At 36.7% G+C, this 20,886-nt stretch overlaps 1 protein-coding gene across 13 annotated transcripts in view; it reads left to right on the forward strand.

Annotated features, from left to right (window-relative positions):
- Nucleotides 1-20,886, forward strand: part of CPEB3 (cytoplasmic polyadenylation element binding protein 3) — a 173,177-nt gene that overhangs the window by 46,107 nt on the left and 106,184 nt on the right. For 7 of the 13 annotated variants that reach the window (XM_074339394.1, XM_019739331.2, XM_019739298.2 and 4 more), the window contains one exon: nucleotides 17,263-17,422. In XM_074339394.1, coding sequence (XP_074195495.1) covers nucleotides 17,263-17,422 — 160 coding nt within the window. The remainder of the gene's footprint in view (nucleotides 1-17,262; nucleotides 17,423-20,886) is intronic. The other 6 variants (XM_074339396.1, XM_019739365.2, XM_019739376.2 and 3 more) reach the window with 1 other exon arrangement.

The following is a 20,886-nucleotide window of genomic DNA, read 5'->3' on the forward strand; positions in this document are numbered from 1 at the left end:
CCCCTTTCTCTCTTGGGCACGTCCACTGCATCAAATTGTTGCTGCTTCTCTCTGAATTTTGTCATTTGGCACTCCAGAGTCAAAATTGCTGCTGTCTGTTCTCATTCTCATACTACTGATAAGGATATTTCCACTTCTTGGATCCCTGTCTCCATAATAGCTGAGGGGCTACTTAAGTAAAGATGAGCAGCTGGCATGCAGTGAAAAGTGGGGTAGTAGAACCAATGCAAGGTCAGGCACTGGGAGGGAATGACAGCATCACTTTATGCTGTGGTGTTCCCTTAATAACCTTCCATTGAATTCACAAGAGGGTCATCTTATCTGTTCAGCAATTTATGTTGGCTCACTATCCACATACCCACATCTTCTCTTTTGTATACATATGCACACGCATGTACATACATCCTGTAGAGACTGAGTTTGAGACATTTTGAGTAGACCATGTAATTGTGAAGTAGTATTAATGATCTAAAAGTCAAAATTTGCTTTGATTTTTAGAATACTGTTTGGTCAGGGGTCATTCTTAATCATGTTCTGTTAATATGAATTTCATGTGAACCTTTATTGATGGTGGAGAAAGACTTAAGAAGAATGCTGAAAATCAAACTAAAGCTGCCAAAGTTGCAAAATTGATTGTGGCTCATCATATCGATAAATCAACTAGATGTGCTGGATGCTGCCACACAGTGTTTTTGTCATCAATGTATGGTTCCCGACATTTATTTGGTGTTCTGTAGTTAGGTTGCCATAGGATTTCGAGGGTATCTGATATCTTTGTTAATTAAAAAAAAAACAAAAAAAACTTTGATGTGAAGAACACTGAGAAAGTTGAAGGAAATGGTTAAAATAAGTTTGGGTGGGATGGATAACTCCTTTGGAGTAAGCGAAAATGTTTTTGTGTTGCTTGAGATTCATATGTGTGCAATGGTGAAAAGTTGAAAATTGAGTCATATGTATGGTTTTCTGTTTAGTGATTTGGCGATAAATTTAGTGTTTCATAAATATGGCCTATTTAAGTAGCTGGAATTTAAATGTGGCCATTGATTGGAATAAAAATGGCAGGGTGTAATTTACTCTGTACTAGGGAGGCCTGGTGGACTTCAGCTAATGTGCCACATTATAATCATCTCTAGACTAGGGGGCTTACCCTGGCTAGTGGGCTTACAATGGTGCTCCCCTGGATTCTGAGATTGAAAGAAAAGTAGTAGAGCTAGAGCCACAGTTGTTTTGTGTCTCCCCTAAAGCCCCACCCAGTTCTTCTTTAAAGATCTAGTCAGGAGTTGGGTACCAAATCATGAAAAATAATAAGGGTTCTACAAAGTCTGAAAATCTAGATATTTTTAGTCTGTTTATAAGAATCAGAAATCTCAATGAAACTTGTTTCTGACTTAATGTTATCTTCTACTCTGTCATCGCGGAAACCTTAGTGCCCACATGATTTGCTCTTTTACTCTTTCAAAATAAGGTAGGTTGCTACAAGTATGGATTTTAATTTAAGTAATTTAAATCACTAGACAGAACAATTGATATTTAATTACTTATTTCTAACTTTTCCTGTTTGTTATGCATCCTTAACACAGCTTATTGCATTTTACCACTCTCATTCACTGACTGTCAAAGTGCTGTACAAAGACCACCAGGGGGGAAGCTGTTGATTATACACAGCTGGGTTTCCTAAACTTGCTGAACAAGCATCACCTTGACAGAGTTTCAGAGGGCTCTCAGAAGGGGGCACTTAGAATACTTCAAGTTTTGGAGGCTGAACTTAGTCATAGAGTGGTTTTAGGGTAGAAATTAGTAAGCAAAATTTGGGCAGGGATTGGTTAAATTTGTAAACTAGTCTAGTTGCTGGAATGGTCAGCGGTCTTAACCTTGGAACAGGAATTCAAGCTGAGTTACTGCTAAATCTATGTCTGCAGCAGTACTGCCCAATAGAAATGGGCTGCAAGACACACAGAATAATTTAAAATATTCTAGTAGCACATTTAAAAAGTACAAAAACACAGGTAAAATTAATTTTAATAATATGTTAAATTTAACCTGCTATATACAAAATATTTCGACATGTGATCAATACAAAAATTATTGAGTTATTTTGTATTTTTTTCTTGCTAAGTCTGAAATCCAGTGTGTATTTTATACCTATAACACATCGCAATTCATTCTAGCAACATTTCAATTGCTCTCTCTATTTATATGGTACATAGTCTTATGGATATCTATAGTCTTAGAACAGATGGGTCTAAATGAGCTAATTAATGTTTGAAACAATTTGAACTTAGTTTGTATTTCATGTCGTGATCTGGCACCTTTTAGCTGTACTGCAAGTCATAGTGTACTTTTATAACTTGTGGTTTCTGTTTCATTTCTCACTTTTATGTATAAATCTGTAGTCTTCATTAGCATGCCATTAATGAAACATATAGATACAAATATATAATTTACAAGGAGAATGTGTTTTCTCGTATGCTTGATAGACTATCTGCTAGAATAAGCCTTCACTTCCAGTAGGTAGAATGAGTCATCAAATTTTCTAAAGTTGTCGAGTATTTTGAATAACAAATACTGCCCCGAAATGGCTAAATGCATATATTGTACTGCCATTGTTTCTATTAATTTTATGTGGTGCTTTATTTAGTTGACAAACGCATTTTATATATATTCTTATTCGTTATCCCTGAATGTATTCCTAGGTATTCTCTTTGAACTTTTATGTTTACATTTTAAATGAAATTGTTTTTATATAGGATAGATAAGTTGTCAACATAATCATAAAATTATTCAAATGAAAAGTATTTTTAAAAGCACTGTATATCCACAGAAGTTTTATTCATACCTACAATTTTTCCAGGTGACTTCGGAGTGTTCAAAAGTTTAAGTATTACTCCTTATAATATGTATGTGATGTGTGTGAGTGTGTGTGTGTGTGTGTGTGTGTGTGTGTAACATTTTCCCTTCTTTTTTATGGTCTCCAACTTCCTATCTTCCTTTATTTGAAAATAATTGCTGTAGAATTTTCATATGCTTTACCTACTGGGGGTGCCGAAAAATGTACACACATGACTCATATTCATCTTTTGTTATCGGTATATATTGAGTATTACAATTTTAATATAGTTTTTTCCTTTCTTAAAATGTGTATACATTTTTTTTGGCACCCTCTGTATATTCAGTGCCACTTAGTTGAATGCAGTTCTTTTGCCACTTGCCTTTTTCACAATTCCATAGTTTGCAGACTGTACATTATGCCTGACTTTACCCCAGTTCATTATTACTTCGTGAAAACAGAACTGAGGTTCATTCTGAACTTTCATACCATGGTATGTGACTACCTTCACCTTCCTGCATGATGATAGAGAAGCATAGTATTCATTTGTTTATTTTTTATGTGTTTGGTACTTACTTTATGCTACATAGTGTACTAAGGGCTTTACAAATATTATCGTCATAACATCCATGTAAGGTAGGTATTAATGTTATCCACATGTTTCATACGAGGAAACTGATTCACAGGGAGGTTAAGTAACTTATCCAGTTTTATTGAAATTTGAGTGCTTGTGATGTGCTGTGATTTGTGTTTTTTTACTTTCATCTAACTGAAGAGGAGCAGAGAGTTATATTCTGACTACCATTGGTCTTTCCCATGAAAAGACAGATTATCTTGTGTATACAGTTGTACAAATAGTGAGTTCTGTCTGCTTGTTCCTTTTCATTTTTTCTTGGCTTTTCTCTCCTTTTTCCTTCTTCAAATTGTGCATTGAATTTCCTTATTTGAGTTTTTGCTTTTGGAATATTGCATGTACCCGGTAGTCTCATTTAATGAGAATAATCATAACACTGCCAGTCTGCTTGCTTGTTTTGTCCTCTGCTTCAAGAAGATGCTATATATTCCAGTGATAGCAGAGTCATGGAAAGAGTAATATATATGTACTTACATATAAACATGTATTTATGTTATATACTTACAGTAATTCTCCTTTATACGTAGGGTGTACATTCCAAGATCCCCAGTGGATGCCTGAGTCTGCAGATAATACCAAACCCTGTATATACTATGTTTTCCCTATGATAAAGTTTAATTTATAAATTAGGCACAGTAAGAGATTAACAACAATAACTAATAATAAAATACAACAATTATATGGCTTCTCTTTGGTATGTCTGAATTGCCAGCATCATTACTCTTGCGTTTTGGGGCCAGTGTTCAATAAAATAAGGACTACTTGAACACAAGCTCTGTGATACCAAGACAGCCAATCTGGTAACCAAGATGGCTGCTTACTGACTAAGCTGGAAGTATATGCAGCGTGGACATGCTGGACAAAAGAGTGATTCCCACCCTGGGCAGGATGGAGCAGGGCAGAGCGAGATATTCATCATGCTACTCAGAACAACAAGCCATTTAAAACTGATGAACTATTTCTGGAATTTTCCATTTAATAATTTTGGGCTGTGATGTAACGAACCACAGAAGATAAAACCACGGATAAGGGGGACTACTATATATGGACATAAATACTACTGTATTTATGTTCATATGTATAAATTTTCTTACATTGGTATCTCACTTTTTAGGCAGTAAATGTTTCCACAACATTTTGGGAATAAAATTAATTTTTGTCGATAAAATCAGTTTAAGAACTTCCAAATAACTATACTTTAAAAGGAGGTCCTACTTTAACTACTTTTTATAAGCAAATTATTACTTCAAGTTTTTCATTTAAATAAACTTTCCCCAAATTGAAGTAAAAAAATAGTTTTTTTCAGTCTTTTAATAAGTATGGGAGAGAGATTTAAAATTATAAACTGAAAAAATACTTTAGGATTATTTATGTTTTTGCTTTCCCTTGTTCCTGGGAGTTCAGCTTAATGAATAAGAAACAATAATATAAGAAGGCACATTTCTCTTCCACACCCCCCTCACCCCACACACACACATAGAAATATAGTGATTAGATAGTAACAGAAATGAGAACTGTTAGCTAGGAATGATTCTCAACCTGGCAGCCAATGGTTTTAAGGCTCTGAATTGACTGGGTTGGCTCCTGTCTCAGATAGGAGGTGTGATCAACAAATACGGTGAATGTTTAAATTTAAAAATAATTTATTACAGTAAAAGACACATTGCCATTAATCCCCCTCAACTTACTCCCCCTCATTGCAAACACACTTATCCCATCGTTCTTGCCACTTTCTGAAGTAGTTCTGGAAGTCCTCTTTCGTGAGTGTCTTTACTTCATCCTCCATCATGACAATGCTCCGTGTCACATATCGCTTCTGGTACAATTTCTGTCAAATAAAAACATTACAGTGTGTTCTCATCCACTTTGTTCACCGGATCTGGCACTGTGTGACTTCTGGCTCTTCCCCAAAGATAAATGACCATGAAAGGAAAACCTTTGAATCAGTTCAGGACATCGAGGCAGCCATAACAGTGCAACTAAAGATACTCAGGAAAGAGGACTTCCAGAACTGCTTCAAGAAGTGGTGAGAATGATGGGATAAGTGTGTTCAAAGACAGGGAGAGTATTTTGAGGGGGATTAATGGCAATGTGTCTTTTACTGTAATAAGTTTTTTTTATTTAAGCATTCACCGTAGTTTTTGATCACACCTCGTACTTTTTGTGTGATATCTTTGAGCCTCAGTTTTCTCGTTTGTAAGATGGGATGATAATAGTATTTACTTCCATGGACTTTTGTGAGGAGGAAAAGAGATCAAACATGTAAAGTGCTTAAAACAGTATCGGACACATAGCCAATATCGATCAGTTCTGCTATTATTTAATTCCACAAGTGTTTGATAGCCCTGGTGTTGGTTTAATAAGAGGAGAAAGGTTCTGGGACATGTAGAAGCAGATAAGGCATGTTAAGTAAGGCTCACAACAACACCTTTTTGAGGTGCAGATGAACAAGGATGTGTGTGAAAATGCTTTATGAGATGTAAAGTACTCTATAAATAACAGGTAATATGAGGAAATTAGGTTATGTGTGGCCTTAGTATGCTGGAGTGTGACTATTTGCAGATCTAGCCCAACAGATAATGGTAATAAGTCTCGCCAGATCCACAAAGTTGAATACCAGGGAAAAGATTTAAGGCCCCCCCCCGCCCCCCGCCCCACAGAGTCTTTACAATAAAGTGGTACTCTTTTGTGGTAGAATATTATTCTGAAATTGTATGCATTCGTACACAAATTAATCTGATGCTGTCCTGGAGAGCTGGCTAAGCTACATCCTTAATGTTAATAGTATTTACAAATAAGTTCTGTCTATTTATAGCCTATAACCTCTATATCATTTGAAGAATTTCTTGTTGGGTCCTCCCAAATTTCTTGAGAAAGTTGGGCTCTGGAGTCTGTGCAAGTCTCTGTGCCTCTGGTCTTCTTTTCTGGAAGCGTTTTTGATCTCTCCATCATTTGTGCTCCCATAATTCCAAGCACATAGCTCTGTCATTGTATTTACCTCATTATATAGTAATTATGAATTAGACAGCTGGCTTCTTGTGGACAGAGACTGTGCCTCACTTAACTTTTTAATATTTAATGGCCTGGCATATTAAAGTTCCCAGAAGATACATGTGGAGTAAAAGAAGAAAGAGTAAAACAGCCTTCAGCACACTTGGCAAAATTTTGTTAGCACCAACATTTGAAAGTAATAAAGAAAGCTGTTCTTCTTAAAAATGTTCTATGGTGTAGACATTTTGGAAATTCCGACTGAACTTCCCTTAATCTAAATTATTACGTTTTAGTTTATGTTCTCTAAAGTACCTTAAAGTAGTATTACTAGAATGACATAGATTTCATTTTAAAGTAAAATTTTTTAACCTTCCAAATACCAAATATTTTAAGAAATATAGATGCTCTGCGTTTAAGATGCTTTAACTTGCTCATCTTAAATGTGGTAAAATTTTATTTTCTTCCTGGAATGCTTACATAACAATTTGTGTGTGTTTAGCCCTCTTCATGGACGCCTGATTTGTATTAAGAACTGAATTTAATATTTAGTTTCCTCATCTGTAAAATAGAGATTGTAATACCTCCCTCATAGGATGGTTGTAAAGATTAAATAAAATAATCCAAGTAAAATACTCAGCATGGGGTCTGGCACATATTGATCACCCATTATTTGATAGCTATGACTTAATAAACACTACGAGTCTTGTTTTGAAAAGCAGTATACATTCCCATTGGTCTCTCCCCAAAGGCAGATTGGTAGCTATTTTTATAAACATTATCTTAGGTCAGAGGTGAGTTGGGCATAAGGGGGTTAGGGAGTAAGTCTGTTCGGATTTAAAAATAATAAAGCTTTACAAATGCTAAGACAGTTAGGGCTTTTGACCATACAATATGATCCTATTATATTGGTTTGGTTCCTTAATCTGTTTCTATTATTGGTTTCGTCTGGCATCAGAATTGTACAATAAACTTGAGATGCAGGGTTTTTTGTTTGTTTGTTTTCTCTTCTCCTTCAGTTAAAAGAGAAGGGTTAGAAACTGAGAACAGAAGAAGGTGTTCCTCTTTCTCTGGTCTCAGAGTGAAATTTGGAGTGAATTCTTTGATCTGGTACTCACTAGGTTCCATGCTTAAAAATAAACACATGCGCCTGTTGGTGACCTCCAACGGTGGCCACGGAGTGACAGTGAAGAGCCATAGTCCATAGTTGTTCTGTGTGTGCACTGGGCATGGTTTCTGAAAGGGGGAAGAGCCCTAGACAGCTGCTAGTCCAAATTGGCAGTGTGGCTTTATTGCTCTCATTGCTGTAAGACTATTTGCATAAAAGCAGCTGTGTTTTGCTGCTCAGTTTTCAAATACAAGGATCATAGAGGATACCGGGGCCACAGCAGAAGTGTTCACGTCACGGCCCCTGTCAGATTCTGGTGAATCTGCGAATTCTGCTGTGTACCGCCTCACCTCACCATTCACTGAAATGAACATGGCAGGGCAGACTTTGGTATTTATGGATGTGGGTATCTTTTATGGTCTAGTAATGCTCCTAGGTAGATGCTGGAGCACGTCGTTCTTAAAATGTGCCCTGGTTATAAATGGGGCGAGATGGGTTTCTGAAGAATACGGCATATGACTGTAAGATAGGAATCTCGGGTTTAAAAACAAAAAAATCTCATCACAAACAATGGGAGGCATGAGAAGATGCTGCTCGTGTGGATTATATGGCTAATAAGTGCTTATAAGTCTCTGCAGGAGCATTAAAGACATCCTTGGAAATGTAGATGACACATACTGTGGCAATGGGTGGCATTAATTATTTGACTGGTAGGATGGCTGTCTTTTGAGCTTTACTGCTGTCTGGTTTAAGTTTCATTACCTGGGTCCTTCAGGGGCTCCTGAATGGAACAGCTAGAGTCAAGGCTTTGCCGTCCTTCCGTCATAGCTCAAGAAAGTTGTTAGGTCTTATGTCCTATACCTAAAGTAGACGATTTGCAGGTAGTGTCATAGTTCCTGTTAAAACCTTAGAAAAGTGCTTTTTAAAAACAATAACAGCAGAAGGTAAGGGGGGTTGGGGGTGGGAGATGAGGGTAAGGGGGATCAAATATATGGTGATGGAAGGAGAACTGACTCTGGTGGTGAACACACAATGGGATTTATAGATGATGTAATACAGAATTGTATACCTGAAATCTATGTAATTTTACTAACAATTGTCACCCCAATAAATTTAAAAAATAAATTAAAAACCAAAACAAAACAAAACAAAAAACAATAATAGCTTTATTGAGATATAATCCACATACCGTGAAGTTCATTCACCCTTTTAAGTATACAGTGCAGTTGCTTTTAGTATATTTACAAAATTATGTGTCAATTATCACTATCTAATTCTCCCAACATTTTCATCCCCAAAAAGAAACCCCGTACCTATTAGCAGTTAATCTCCATTTCCCTCCTGACTCCCCCAGCTCTAGGCAATGAATAATCTACTTTCTGTCTCTGGATAAATTGCCTATTGTGGACATTTCTTACAATTGGAATTATGTGTGTGATCCTTTGTGACTGGCTTCTTTTACTTATCATAGTGTTTTCAAGGTCCATTCATGTTATAGCACATATCAGTGCTTCATTTCTCTTTATTGCTGAATAATATTCTATAATAGGTATGTACCACAATTTTTTATCCATTCACCAGTTTATGGGCATTTGGGTAGTTTCCAGTTTTTGGAAATTATGAATGAAGTTGTTTTATAAAGTTGTTATAAACATTTGTGTGCAGGTTTTTGCATGAACATGTGTTTTTCTTTATTTTGGGTAAATACTTAGGAGAGGGGTTGCTAGGTTGTATGGGTAAGTGTATGTTTCACTTTATGAGTAACTCCCAAATTGTTTTTCTCAAGTGGTTGTACCATTTTGCAATTTATGTGAGTTCCACCAGCAGTTTATGAGAGTTGTGGTCGTTCCATGTCCTAGTCAGCATTTGGTGGTGTCGGGTTTTCTTTTTCTTTCTCTTTCTCCTCCTCCTCCTCCTCTTTCTTCTTCTTGGCCATTCTAATAGGCGTGCAGTTCTTTGTTAGTTTTAAATGAAAATATTGCAATATGAAACCATCAGAAGGACAATTTAAATGTAAAGCAGGCATTTACTCTATGCTTATTATGTGCCATGCCTTCTGCGAAAGGATGGGAATATGGAGAAATAAGACACATTTCTGCTCCCATGGAACAGACAGTTTATTGAGAGTGACAGGCATGTAAAGAGGTAATTGCAGTAGATTGAGTCATTGCTAATTCACTGGAGTTAAAATATTGGGGTGGGGAAGGAGAGTCCAACTACACCAAGAAGCGGTCAGTTTTGTGGAAGGATTTTGACATTTATGATCAGTTAAAAAGAAAACAATATGAGGAGATGTGTGTAACTTTGCATAATGTTGTCAGATAGGTTTTGGTGGCAAAGGTCAAGCTCCCCATACATTATCATGCCTAATAAATCGATGCCTAATAAGCTGCTTGGGATAATAATCTGCTGGCGAACACCTTAGTGATTTGGGGCAACACCAGCTAGTCTCGTATGCGTAATAACCAGGGAAAGGGACAACGTTAATTTCTGTAGATTCCTGAAGCCTGCTGTTTTGACCCATGTAGTTGCTCCTTTTCCTTTCTGTATCCTTCCTAGGTCAGGTCTGACTTTCTGGCTTGTACCTACCACACTGCTGAAGTATACAATCGCTCCTCTTTTAAGTTCATATGTACTTAGCTCTGAACTGTTTACAAGTGGTACAGTCAGAAGTGGTAGCAATAGGCGTTTGTACTTTTTGTCCAGTTGACCCCTTCAGCATTTGCCTGGCTAGATCTGGCTTCAATGCGTAGGTCGTTTCAGGTGAAGAAGGTGATCCCAAGAGCCATGTTTCCCTGTGTCAGATAAACTGGGCCTCTTATCTACCCGTGTGGCAAATCAATGAGAAGAGCTATGAAGGAAGATTGGGGACAGCGGGGAGCAGGAAGAGACTAGGTGACAACTGCTGGGTTGTGCTACAAGTTGTCCTGCTCATCTGATTGTTGAGCATCTCTCAGAGCAAGTAAAACTATCGGCTTGCTTTTTTTTTTTTTTTTAACTTCTCGAGAACTTAGCTTAGTTTGCGTTATACACCAAGGACAAACACATCTGATAAAAAGGTGAAAGTAGTTGGAAGTAGGCATCCTGAAGAAGAAAAAGATGAGGAAGGTGTAATTTCTCTGTCTACCCTCATCCTATCCTAGTCTGTGGTGAGGGCTAATAAGCTGCTTGGGAGAATAATCTTGAGAATCTCTTGTATGGAAGACTGGGTTTAACAATAATTTTAAAGAATATTAAAATTCACAGCAGGTGCTGATCAATTGTTTTCGTTTTTTCCTTTGGGCAGAAAAGGGAGAAAAGTTTCAACTTTGCAAGGACTTTAAGTTAGATAGAAAGAGCATTTGCTTGCTATTGAGTGACTGACAGAGAGCCTACAATCGCGTCTTTCAGAGAGTTACAAATACAATAACTAGTCTCATTTGGGATGGTTACAATTTACCGTTGACTAAAGCACTTGATAGTTACTGAAGATGGGATGAAAACCTGCTTTTGAAAAGTTATTGTTTTCCTTTTCCCCTCAGGTTACTGACATAGGTTTTCCATCATCTGCGAGAGGTTTTAATCTTAGGGCAAATGTATGTCCAGCTGCTCAGGACTATAGTAAAGTTCAGCTTGATGTAGGAACCTCATTCTTTTAGTAGGTTCTGAAAACTAGCAGCAGTAATTGGTTTAGAACATTATTGAATGTCCCGTCTGTTCTTTATGGTGCTCTTATGCAGACTCTGTGCTTGAAATCACTGTATGTTGAGCTTTTAGATATACTGCCTCTTTGATTTTTACTTGGGGCTGGCAGGTTTCATAGAGCCTTAGGTTTAATTATTAGTGGTGTCCTTCATAGAAACCAGGCGTCAGGAAACCATGGTGCCAAAGTAGACCAAGCATGGAAGAGATGCAGTTCCAGGGCCAGAACAGAAATTTTGAAAAAATGAGAGGTGGGGGGGAAAAAAATCTCAAAATCAAAAATGTTTTTATAGAATATACATTGGGATGATTACTTGGTTCTCTTAACATAGTCACAATGTATTTACTTTGTAGGAGGGCTGTGTATATGGTTGGGTGGCAGAGAGGCAAGAATATATATGTTAAAAGGAACCTATCTCAGAAGCACAATGTTGGTCAAAGAAAGCAGAGTGCAGGACAGTATGCAAACTTATGTTTAGGAGGAAAAAACACATAAAATTGTATATTTTCTATGGATATACACACACAGAGGACAGTATGCAAACTTTTATGTTTAGGAGAAAAAACACATAAAACCATATATTTTATAACATATATATGTATACATATATATTTTTGTTTGTTTGTTTGTTTTTTCCAGCATCCAAAAGACTACATGCCAAATGTATAGAGTAGTCTGAAGAGAGTTCAAGAAGGCAGGATTGGGGACTTTTGCTTTTTCTGTAATACTCTATTTGTATATATGTGTGTTTGAGAAAAATAGGTTCATATATTAATTATGTGATTAAATATCCATTTAAAAACAGGTAAAGCCTATTCATTACCCTTAAACAGTGTTTATAGTGTAGATAGGGAGGGAGTTGAAATAATTTGAAATAATGTAAACTAGTTAGAAAATAAGAGCAGTAGGGTAGAAATGTAGAAATGGCTAGTTTTGTGGGTTAATCCTCTTTTATGTGTTGAATGCATTTAACATTGAAATATTTATGTTGAAGCTATATGATAAATAGAAAAACCTGCCTTCAGGAATTCCTTTTCTTGTTTTTCTACATTATTTCACAACCACGTTGATCCTTTTCGTGCCCTTTTAAATATCTACCCACGCGTGGACTATTGCTCTTGTCTGTGCCCCTTTCTTCCCAGCCAAGCCCTGGTGTTCATGGGACACATGGCAGCTGATCAGTGTAGAAGCCCTGGAACCTTACTGACTTGGACTGGACCGACCTGGGTTCACATCCTGGTTTCTGACCGGCTTTGTGACTCTACAAACAGTTAAAGTATGAGCAGTTGCATCACCTTTGTGAGCCTCAGTATTCTCCTCTGTGAAATGGAGATAACGCCTACTCTGCAGGGTTGTGGTGGCATTGAGATCATGGCTCGAAAGCGTTTAGCCCAGTGCCCAGCACACCAGAAGCATGATGCATTTTATCTTTTGGGTCCAGAGCTGCTTTTTGCTCTCATGCTCTCGGCCCCCTTGTATCTCTAGGAGAGGAAATGTCCGGGGGTAAGCCAGAAAGGGTAGAAAAGGATTTCTCACAAGGAAAAGGCAGGTGCATGGGATAAGGCTGGTAGAAGCAGGCCTGGGGCTGTGCCAGAGGATAGATAAGCTACTTCGTGAGTTTAACGAGTTGCCAGTTGGACAAGGGTAACTGAGCAAGGGTAAAGAAGGGTTCCCTTGCCTGTGTGGCAGGGTGAAGTCAGAGGCCTCTCTCTGAGTGTTAGGATTAGGTTGAAGTGGTGTTTCTGAAAGGATTTGAGGCAGAGGGAGAAGGAAGTCAGGGCGGCAGTGCAGCAAATGCCCTTTAGAGCACAGTCTGGATTGGACTGGGTTTGAGCCCCGACTCGGCTGCTTACTAGCCCTGTTAACCTTGGCCAGTTATTTAATCTCTCCAAGATTTAATTGCTTAATTTATAAAATGGGAATAAAAGTTACCTGCCTTGTAGAGTTGAGAGGGAATGCATTTAGCATACTTAGAACAGTGCCAGGCACTTATTAAGTACTTGAATAATTTATTAAATTATTAAGTCAAGCTGGGGGAAGAAAGAAAGCAGGGCTAATGAACTGAACAGTGGGGGTGGACTGCCTCTATATACAAGTAACTGATAACATCTGTTACTGGTCATATTCAGAGAAAAAGAGTCAATAATGGGATGCATTATTTATAAATGTTCTAATACTTCCTGATGTGTTTGTGTGTTAAAAACAAATGAAAACGATGTTTTCTTTATTTTCTCTATATTGGGAAACAAAACTTATGAAAAAAAGACTTAAAAGGTTAGTTGCCACTTGTAACTTTTGTTGAATGGTAAATTGTGGTCAGTTTGTCGTATGCATAATTTCTGTGGAATTTCACCACAAATTTTTCAGGTTTTCTATCCTTTTTCTATCTCTTACAGGCTTCCTGATTAATCAATTATTTCAGCATTCATTTACTATTTGTAAAACAGAAAGGATGCAGCAAATATAAATTGATGAGGCATGGATAGACTTAATTTTAATGCGAAAAATATGTTTCTCAGCGTTGAGGTTTGTTCAATTAAGAAGCCTGTGCAAATTCTGTCATATATTTCACACGTCATATGTTTTTACCTGTTGAGCTAAACTAGTGAACCCTGTTAGGTTAGAATCCGTGAACCTGTAGGTATTTAAATCTGTGTCCCAGGACTCTGAGCTGGTATCACAGAAGTCTCCTTGTATTCTCCCTAATATTCCAGTAGCCACCACTGTATGGATGCCTTGTTGTACCCTCTGTCATTTAGTTCTAAAAATAGCCATAAAGAGAGAATTATTATCACCCTCATTTATAGATGAAGATAATCAAGGCTTAAAAATTTGTTCAGAGTGACATGCCAGCATGTGGCTGAGCCAGAATTTGAAAATCAGATGTCTGATTTCAAAGTTTGTGCTTTTAAAAACTAGGCCACCAACTGTTTCTCTAATCCACAGTCGATTGGAAGACTTTTGGCCAAGTGGCCAGGCTTGTTTCTTTCCTGCTGCTGTCCTCCTAGCCCCTTCCCTTATCTTACTGTCCCGTTTTATGGATCAGTCATGAGTGTAAAGGCTTAACTTGAAGACTCATCCAGTCTAGTGGCTCTCAAATCTAATCAGTCATAAGAATCACCTGGAACATTTATTTCTTTTTAAATGATGATTAAGTGGGTTTTAGCTGGAGACCAGGAATCTACATTTTAACTGTTTTACATGTGATTTTGACAATCCGACAGTTTTGGAAACCACTTCAGATACAGATACATGGATCCTCCTCCAAACATCCCTTCCAATTTTCCTGACAGGAAAATAATATCTGATATTGTCTTCCAACAAGAACTTTCTACCACCTTACCAGGAAGGTCATTTCGTCAGTAATTAGATGCAGTGCTATGCTTCTATAGACCTTTCATCTACTCTTTCATATAGATTGGATCAGCTTCTTTTTATACTCCTTAGGTATTGACTTTGAGGTCAGATCCAGGCTTGACTCTTCTCTGAACCTCAGCCCCCACTCCCCACCCCCATATGTAAAATGAGTATGTTGTTATCTACCTTGAAGATTAGATCAAGAATTACATGAAAAAGAACTTGTCCTGGCTGGAAAGATTCTCAAATGCCTCAAAAAGCCATTTCTTATAGTCCCTGTGACTTCTCAGACTGTTTTAAAACAGTCCCATGTCTACAGGGTTGTAGTTATGAGTGTGGCTACGAGTATGTATGACAGAAGGCTCCTAGACATTTATTCTGCAATTGTCAGTGCCAAAAATAAGTTGTCTTTTGCCTCCTCATCAGCACACTTTTTTACCTCTGGCTTTTTCTTTGGACAAAGAATATGATACCTCTTATGGGGAAAAAGATAAGCCTGCATTTCTGGAAATTCAGCTTTACTCCTTAAGTAATTGGATCTTCCACTGATAACTTGAACCCAAAGCAAAACAAATGATCTGCAGGAAGACCTTGAAGGTAAAAGAAAGGACCTTCTTGAATTATATAGGGAACAAAATGGAGAATCCCCCCAAATAGTCTATGTCTTTTCTTTTAAGCCAACAATAGAAACACATAACTGGTGAGTATTAAAAAGAAAAAAATGGGGTGGAGGTAGAAAGGGGGTGGTGGCAGTAAACTAACAAATGTTGAGTACTTGCTCTTTGGCAAACACAATGTGAGTGAAATAAATACTTAAGTAATTTCAACCTAATCCTTACAGGTAAGATCCCATTTTACTAACGAGAATACTGAGGCCATTGAGAATAACTAAGACAAGCCTTATACCTGGTCACATGGCAGGTCTAGCTTCAAGACACCTAGGACTTTACAGAATGTGATTTTAAAATGTTATAATACACACATACACAAATATATGTTCTTTAAGAAGTAGACGTGGCTTAGTTTCCATTGTACTATACATTCCTCTGTCAAAATACCTGTCATACTCTTAATTGGTTATGTCTGTCTCTACTAGTTACTTGCAAACAGGGACTAGGCTACATTTATTTCGGAATTACCGGGGCCTAGTTGGGGAGTGGCCTTCGGCTTGTGCATTTTTGTAAAACCTTCTCTCCACCCCTACTCCTCATCTATGAGTTAAAAAAAAAAAAAGTATAGAATCGTTAGGGATATTAGAAATAATCTAGCTCAACCATCTCATCTGGAAAAAGGGAGGAATTTCAGGTACAGAATGGAGAGGTAGATCATAAGGTACCCAAAAGCTCCCAATGAATTGTAGTTGTTCTAGCACTCTTGTCTCCTGGTTCTTAGTTCAGGGCTCTTCTTTGGATCTGCATTCATTCATACTGCATTCACGTATTCAATAACTCCCTGAGTTTCTCCTTTGTGCCCAGTGCTGAAAAAAATGCCGCCCTCTTTTCTGCCTTCCTGGATAAGTATACAGCCATGCTTTCCAGAAACCAGAAGAAAAGAGCTTCCCAAGAGTTTAAGACTTAACCTAGAAAACGGTCATTGTAGCTGAGGTGTTTTTTTGTTTGTTTGTTTGTTTTTTACTTATTTTATCATTTTTTTCCTCATCTAGGTAATCATTTTGTCATTCTGTTGTTTATAGGAGAGAATAAGTGATAAGGCAGGATAAACTGTTCAGGATCCTAAAAATAATCTCTCGTTGCTGCAGTTTGACTTGGTGTGGTTGTTGAGGTGTACGTTTGTCTTGCTTTCCGTAAACAAAAGCAAACTAAATCTGTTCTATAGTAATAAGTTAGGCCATGAGCTGAACTTCCTTTTAGGCTCAAACTACTAAAAGTAATTTGTAGGTGATGGTCTTGAGTGAAATGCGGTGCAACAATTATTTTTTTCTTCACTTAGTTTGCATTAGCTTTCTATTTTCAAAATCTTTTGAATCTGACATCATGAAAACACTACCAAGGGATGGTTTTTTCATGTGAATGTTTTTCAAAAAGTAATTTTAGTGTTTATTTCTTATAAAGTATATCTATTGAATGGAGCCTATCAATAATAAATATTAAACACATCCAACAAAATTACATTGAAACTATAGTCACATTTTGGTTGTTCGGGAAAGTAATTCTTTTTGAAGATTGATAGTTCTTAATTATGGTCTTCCTCCAGAAAAAAAATCTCTATTCATTTGAATAGAATCTTTATTTGACAGTGAAGGGGGAGGGGGGTGAATGGGAAAGAGAGAAGGGCAAAGCCCATTCACTTGACTCTTTCTCTTGAATTCACATTTTTAGTTCACTTGAGAGAAAGTCAGTCTGAAGTTAGTGGCACATATACATTAAAGAATATTAGGGAAAAGAATGCAATTTCATTAATTATGGGAACTTGTATTAAACTTAATGTTGCCACGTCATTCTTACTTTTTTTGCTTCCAACCTTAATGTTAAGTTTGGTGTCATTCTGAAATAAGTCATTATTCTTAATGAAAAGAATGTGTGTTATTAGAATTATCTGGAATTTTGATTCACGTCATCAATACATGGCAAGAAGCAAATGGTATGGTACTAATTTTACAAAGTAATTTTACGTATTATCTTGTTGTTCTGTGTTTTTATTTTTAGGACCGGAGTAGGCCCTATGACACTTTTAACTTGCACTCGTTGGAGAACTCCTTAATGGATATGATCAGGACTGATCATGAGCCTCTGAAAGGTAAACACTACCCTCCCAGTGGCCCACCAATGAGTTTCGCTGATATAATGTGGAGGAATCATTTTGCAGGTTAGGAATATTCATATGTCCATTCCTTGCTTGGTGTTTTTAAACAAAAATCAGCTTTTTAATAATTGTGATTTTTTTTATTTTGTTTGTTGTTTGTTTGTTTGTTTGTTTTTGTTTGCTTCTATAAAGCATTGTGGAATGTATTTAAAGTTGATTTTTTTTTTAACCTGGGTTCAGCTACCTATGATTTTCAAGGTTGATTGCTTTAATCATAATGTCTGGCAGAAGCATGTGTTGGGTAGCTGAGGTCGCGGTTATAGCATGAGACCAGAAGCCAAGTTTTCTAGGCTTTGTGCATTTGGAATTCTTAGCTGAACCTGGATAATTCATTTAAGTCCAAGTATAATGCAAGGAAGTATGAGATTTAGTAAACCAGTAAACCAGTCTCCAAAGACTATTTCAGAAAACTTCATAGAAAAGGGTTCCATTTTATTATATTAATATATAATCAATTTCCTTGTGTAGGAAGTAACATGACACAGACTGAAGAGCAACTAGCAACCCTTTTGCATTCTGTAAGGCTAAAACACAAGAAAAATGTCTTAAAGTGTATATATAAATGTTTGGGGTTAAATGGAAGGCAGAGAGTCCCAAGGACTTACTATTTTTACAGCCCGTGTAAATTCAGGATAGAGGCTGATGTTACGCTCATAATTACAGATAGTTATTTTTATGGGTTATAGGACGTTTTAGGGGCCCTATGGTAGTTTAAAATACTTGAATGGAAATTTTCTGTTGAAATAGCCACTATACGTGGGTTTAGAACCTAATGATCTGCAAACTGTGAAGAGTTAGCTACAGGATTGCCTATCTGGTCGTATGAACCCTTGTGTCCTCTGGAGTTGCAAGGAATTTGATCCCCTTTGGTTCTCTCCAGGCTTTTATAGAGGGTATGACTGACTGACTGTGAACACCTGCCAGGCACTTCTTCCAGCGACACCAGAAATCCATTTCATTCTTTTCTTGTCACACTCATGATTTTCTACTGCATTTCTCAATTTCCAGTGAAAAAGAAAGTAGTTAACAGGCTATGGAGAAAATAAAAGGATTTTGAGAAAAGTTATATTTTAAAGCCTTCAGAAGTAGGAAAAAAAAATCTCTCATTTATTCATTGTTATATTTAGTCACTGTTACCATGTCTTTCTTCAGTTGAAACATTAGGTACATAGTAATTTAAAGCATATTTCACTTGGAAATGAGAGAATGGTGTTTAAAAAAAACACAAAACGATATTCACAGACTGGTTTGGTTTTTAAAATCTAAAGCTGCATTTGTCTTTCTTCTCTACCTCAAACATCTATAAGCCTTTCTAATTATTCTAAAATATTCCACCCTTGCTCTGTGCATATTTGTCTTATCTTAATCTGTATTGTTTTCTTCTAGCAATAAAAGACTACAAAAGGATCTTAGATTATAGTCGGTAAAATAATTTTCCAGACTTTGGTGGATATATTTAAGCAGGAGCTATTGTGTCCTGTTGAGAGTAGCATTGGCAAAATGTGAGGAGGGCCCTCATTATGGGATAATGTAAATACCTTATTCCAGTTGTGGTGGCCCCATTTTTATTGCATGCCCAACTACCTCTGCATAAATTTCTCTACTACACTTGAAAATGTGAGGTTTCGTCTATAGAATTGTGCTTATAATACGTCCTAATAAGTTGGAAGGCATTTAATATGTACTTTTTCATAGCCTCAATATAGTTGCAATTTCTCAGTTTATCTTGCCACCACATTGATTGCCCATGAACGGACTACTTCCCACGGTCAGTTACATCATCATTTCATTGTCCCCTGGTTAGGGTGTTTGAGCTTCCTGCTTCCCTTTTCCAGCTGGGAGACATTTTATCTGGTTTATGGCACCATGTGTTTGATCCTTATTACTTCTAATGACATAATTATGATGCTGGCATTTTAAAGGAAAGATTTTAAGTAACTTTTGACTTTAAAAAACAAATTTATAATAAGAAAAACGTAACTAAAACAATAAAAGAAACATTGTGATGGTATATCCTTTATTTTTCTATTTCTCACATGATAAACATTATCCATGTTTTTATCTGGTCTTTATAATTTATTGGTAGGCCTTAACTTTAAACTCTTAGTTTGTGCCCAGCTTTTTCTTCATTATAGGGAATGCTGCTGTGGATGAGTTCTTACACGTAGCTTTCCATTAAAGTAAATTCATAGAGAGGGTCTCTGGGTCAAAAGATATAAACCTCTAGACAGTTAAAAATAAAAACATATTAGTCAGTTAAAAGTAAACATCTAGGTGAATTGAGCTTTAAGAGAAAGGTGGTAGGTAGACCAGGGGACCCACCATATGGCTTCTGTCCAGCAACACTTCCCTCTACTCCATTGGGTTTTTCCTCCCACCTTCAGTATCCTCTTCTCCCACTTGAACACAGGAACACTATTTTGAGGGTCTCAAAACTCAAATTATAGAGTCATTAGTTTTTCTGTATGCTTATTTGTTTTGGAGTCTTTTTCTGGAGCTCAATTTTCTTTCGAAAACAATACATCCTTGTTCATTATAAGAAATTCAGATAATACATAAGAAGACAAAAAATAACAGTGAAAAAACCACCTGAGACTTACCACCTAGAGATAACAAAGATTGTTATTTTTATTAACATTCTTCCAGACATTTTATATTCTCTGTAGAAGAGATCGAATTTCAACTCATCCCTTCTAGACACTGACTTTGCAGTCATTCAAACCTGGGTTTGAAGTCTGGCTCTGCCTCTAGTTTGCTATTGATGTAGATAAATGTGTTAGCCTCTTCCAAGTCTTAGTGTCCTCTTCATTGAAATAAAGCACCTACTTCATAGAGTCAGATAAAGTTCCTGACACTAGAAACTGCTCGAATGTTATCTACAATTTTTTTGCTGGCATTGGTAGTGCTATGCCTGCTTCCTGGCCTGGGTAATAAACCTTTATATCCCTATAATATTTACTTCCTTCCAGCTAGACTGCGGCTAAATGTTGAAAGCTTTCAAATGCAAGTTTTCAAAATTTTGTATTTGCCATGGATAAATAATGATTATAAGGATAAATGTTCTATCATTATCAAAAACCACCTAAAGGAGAAAGGAAAATAATCCTCCCATAAGTTATGTTGGCTTCCCGAAATTGTATATCTGAGTAACGTAAAGAAAGTATAAGATCACATTCATGAAAAATAAAGTACTTCATGATGTACTTAAAGTGAACATGGTGAAAATATATTCACAGTGATATGTAAGTGAATATTAAAAATATATTCAATAGCAAATCCCTTTATTCTACTGTTCTGTTGATTCAGAGGAAAAAAAGTGTTAGTGGGAGAAATGACAGAATAGGAAGTTCAGGAAGTAATACGATTTCTGTTTTAGTAAAAGAGCTTTAGCAGTTTTCCAGTTACGTTTATACTTACACTAGGTCAGCGTTGAATATGTTTGTAGGAAATTTTAAAAGGTCCCTCAC

This window comes from Rhinolophus sinicus, linkage group LG07 (genome assembly GCF_036562045.2).
Source record: "Rhinolophus sinicus isolate RSC01 linkage group LG07, ASM3656204v1, whole genome shotgun sequence".
Taxonomy (NCBI): Eukaryota; Metazoa; Chordata; class Mammalia; order Chiroptera; family Rhinolophidae; genus Rhinolophus; species Rhinolophus sinicus.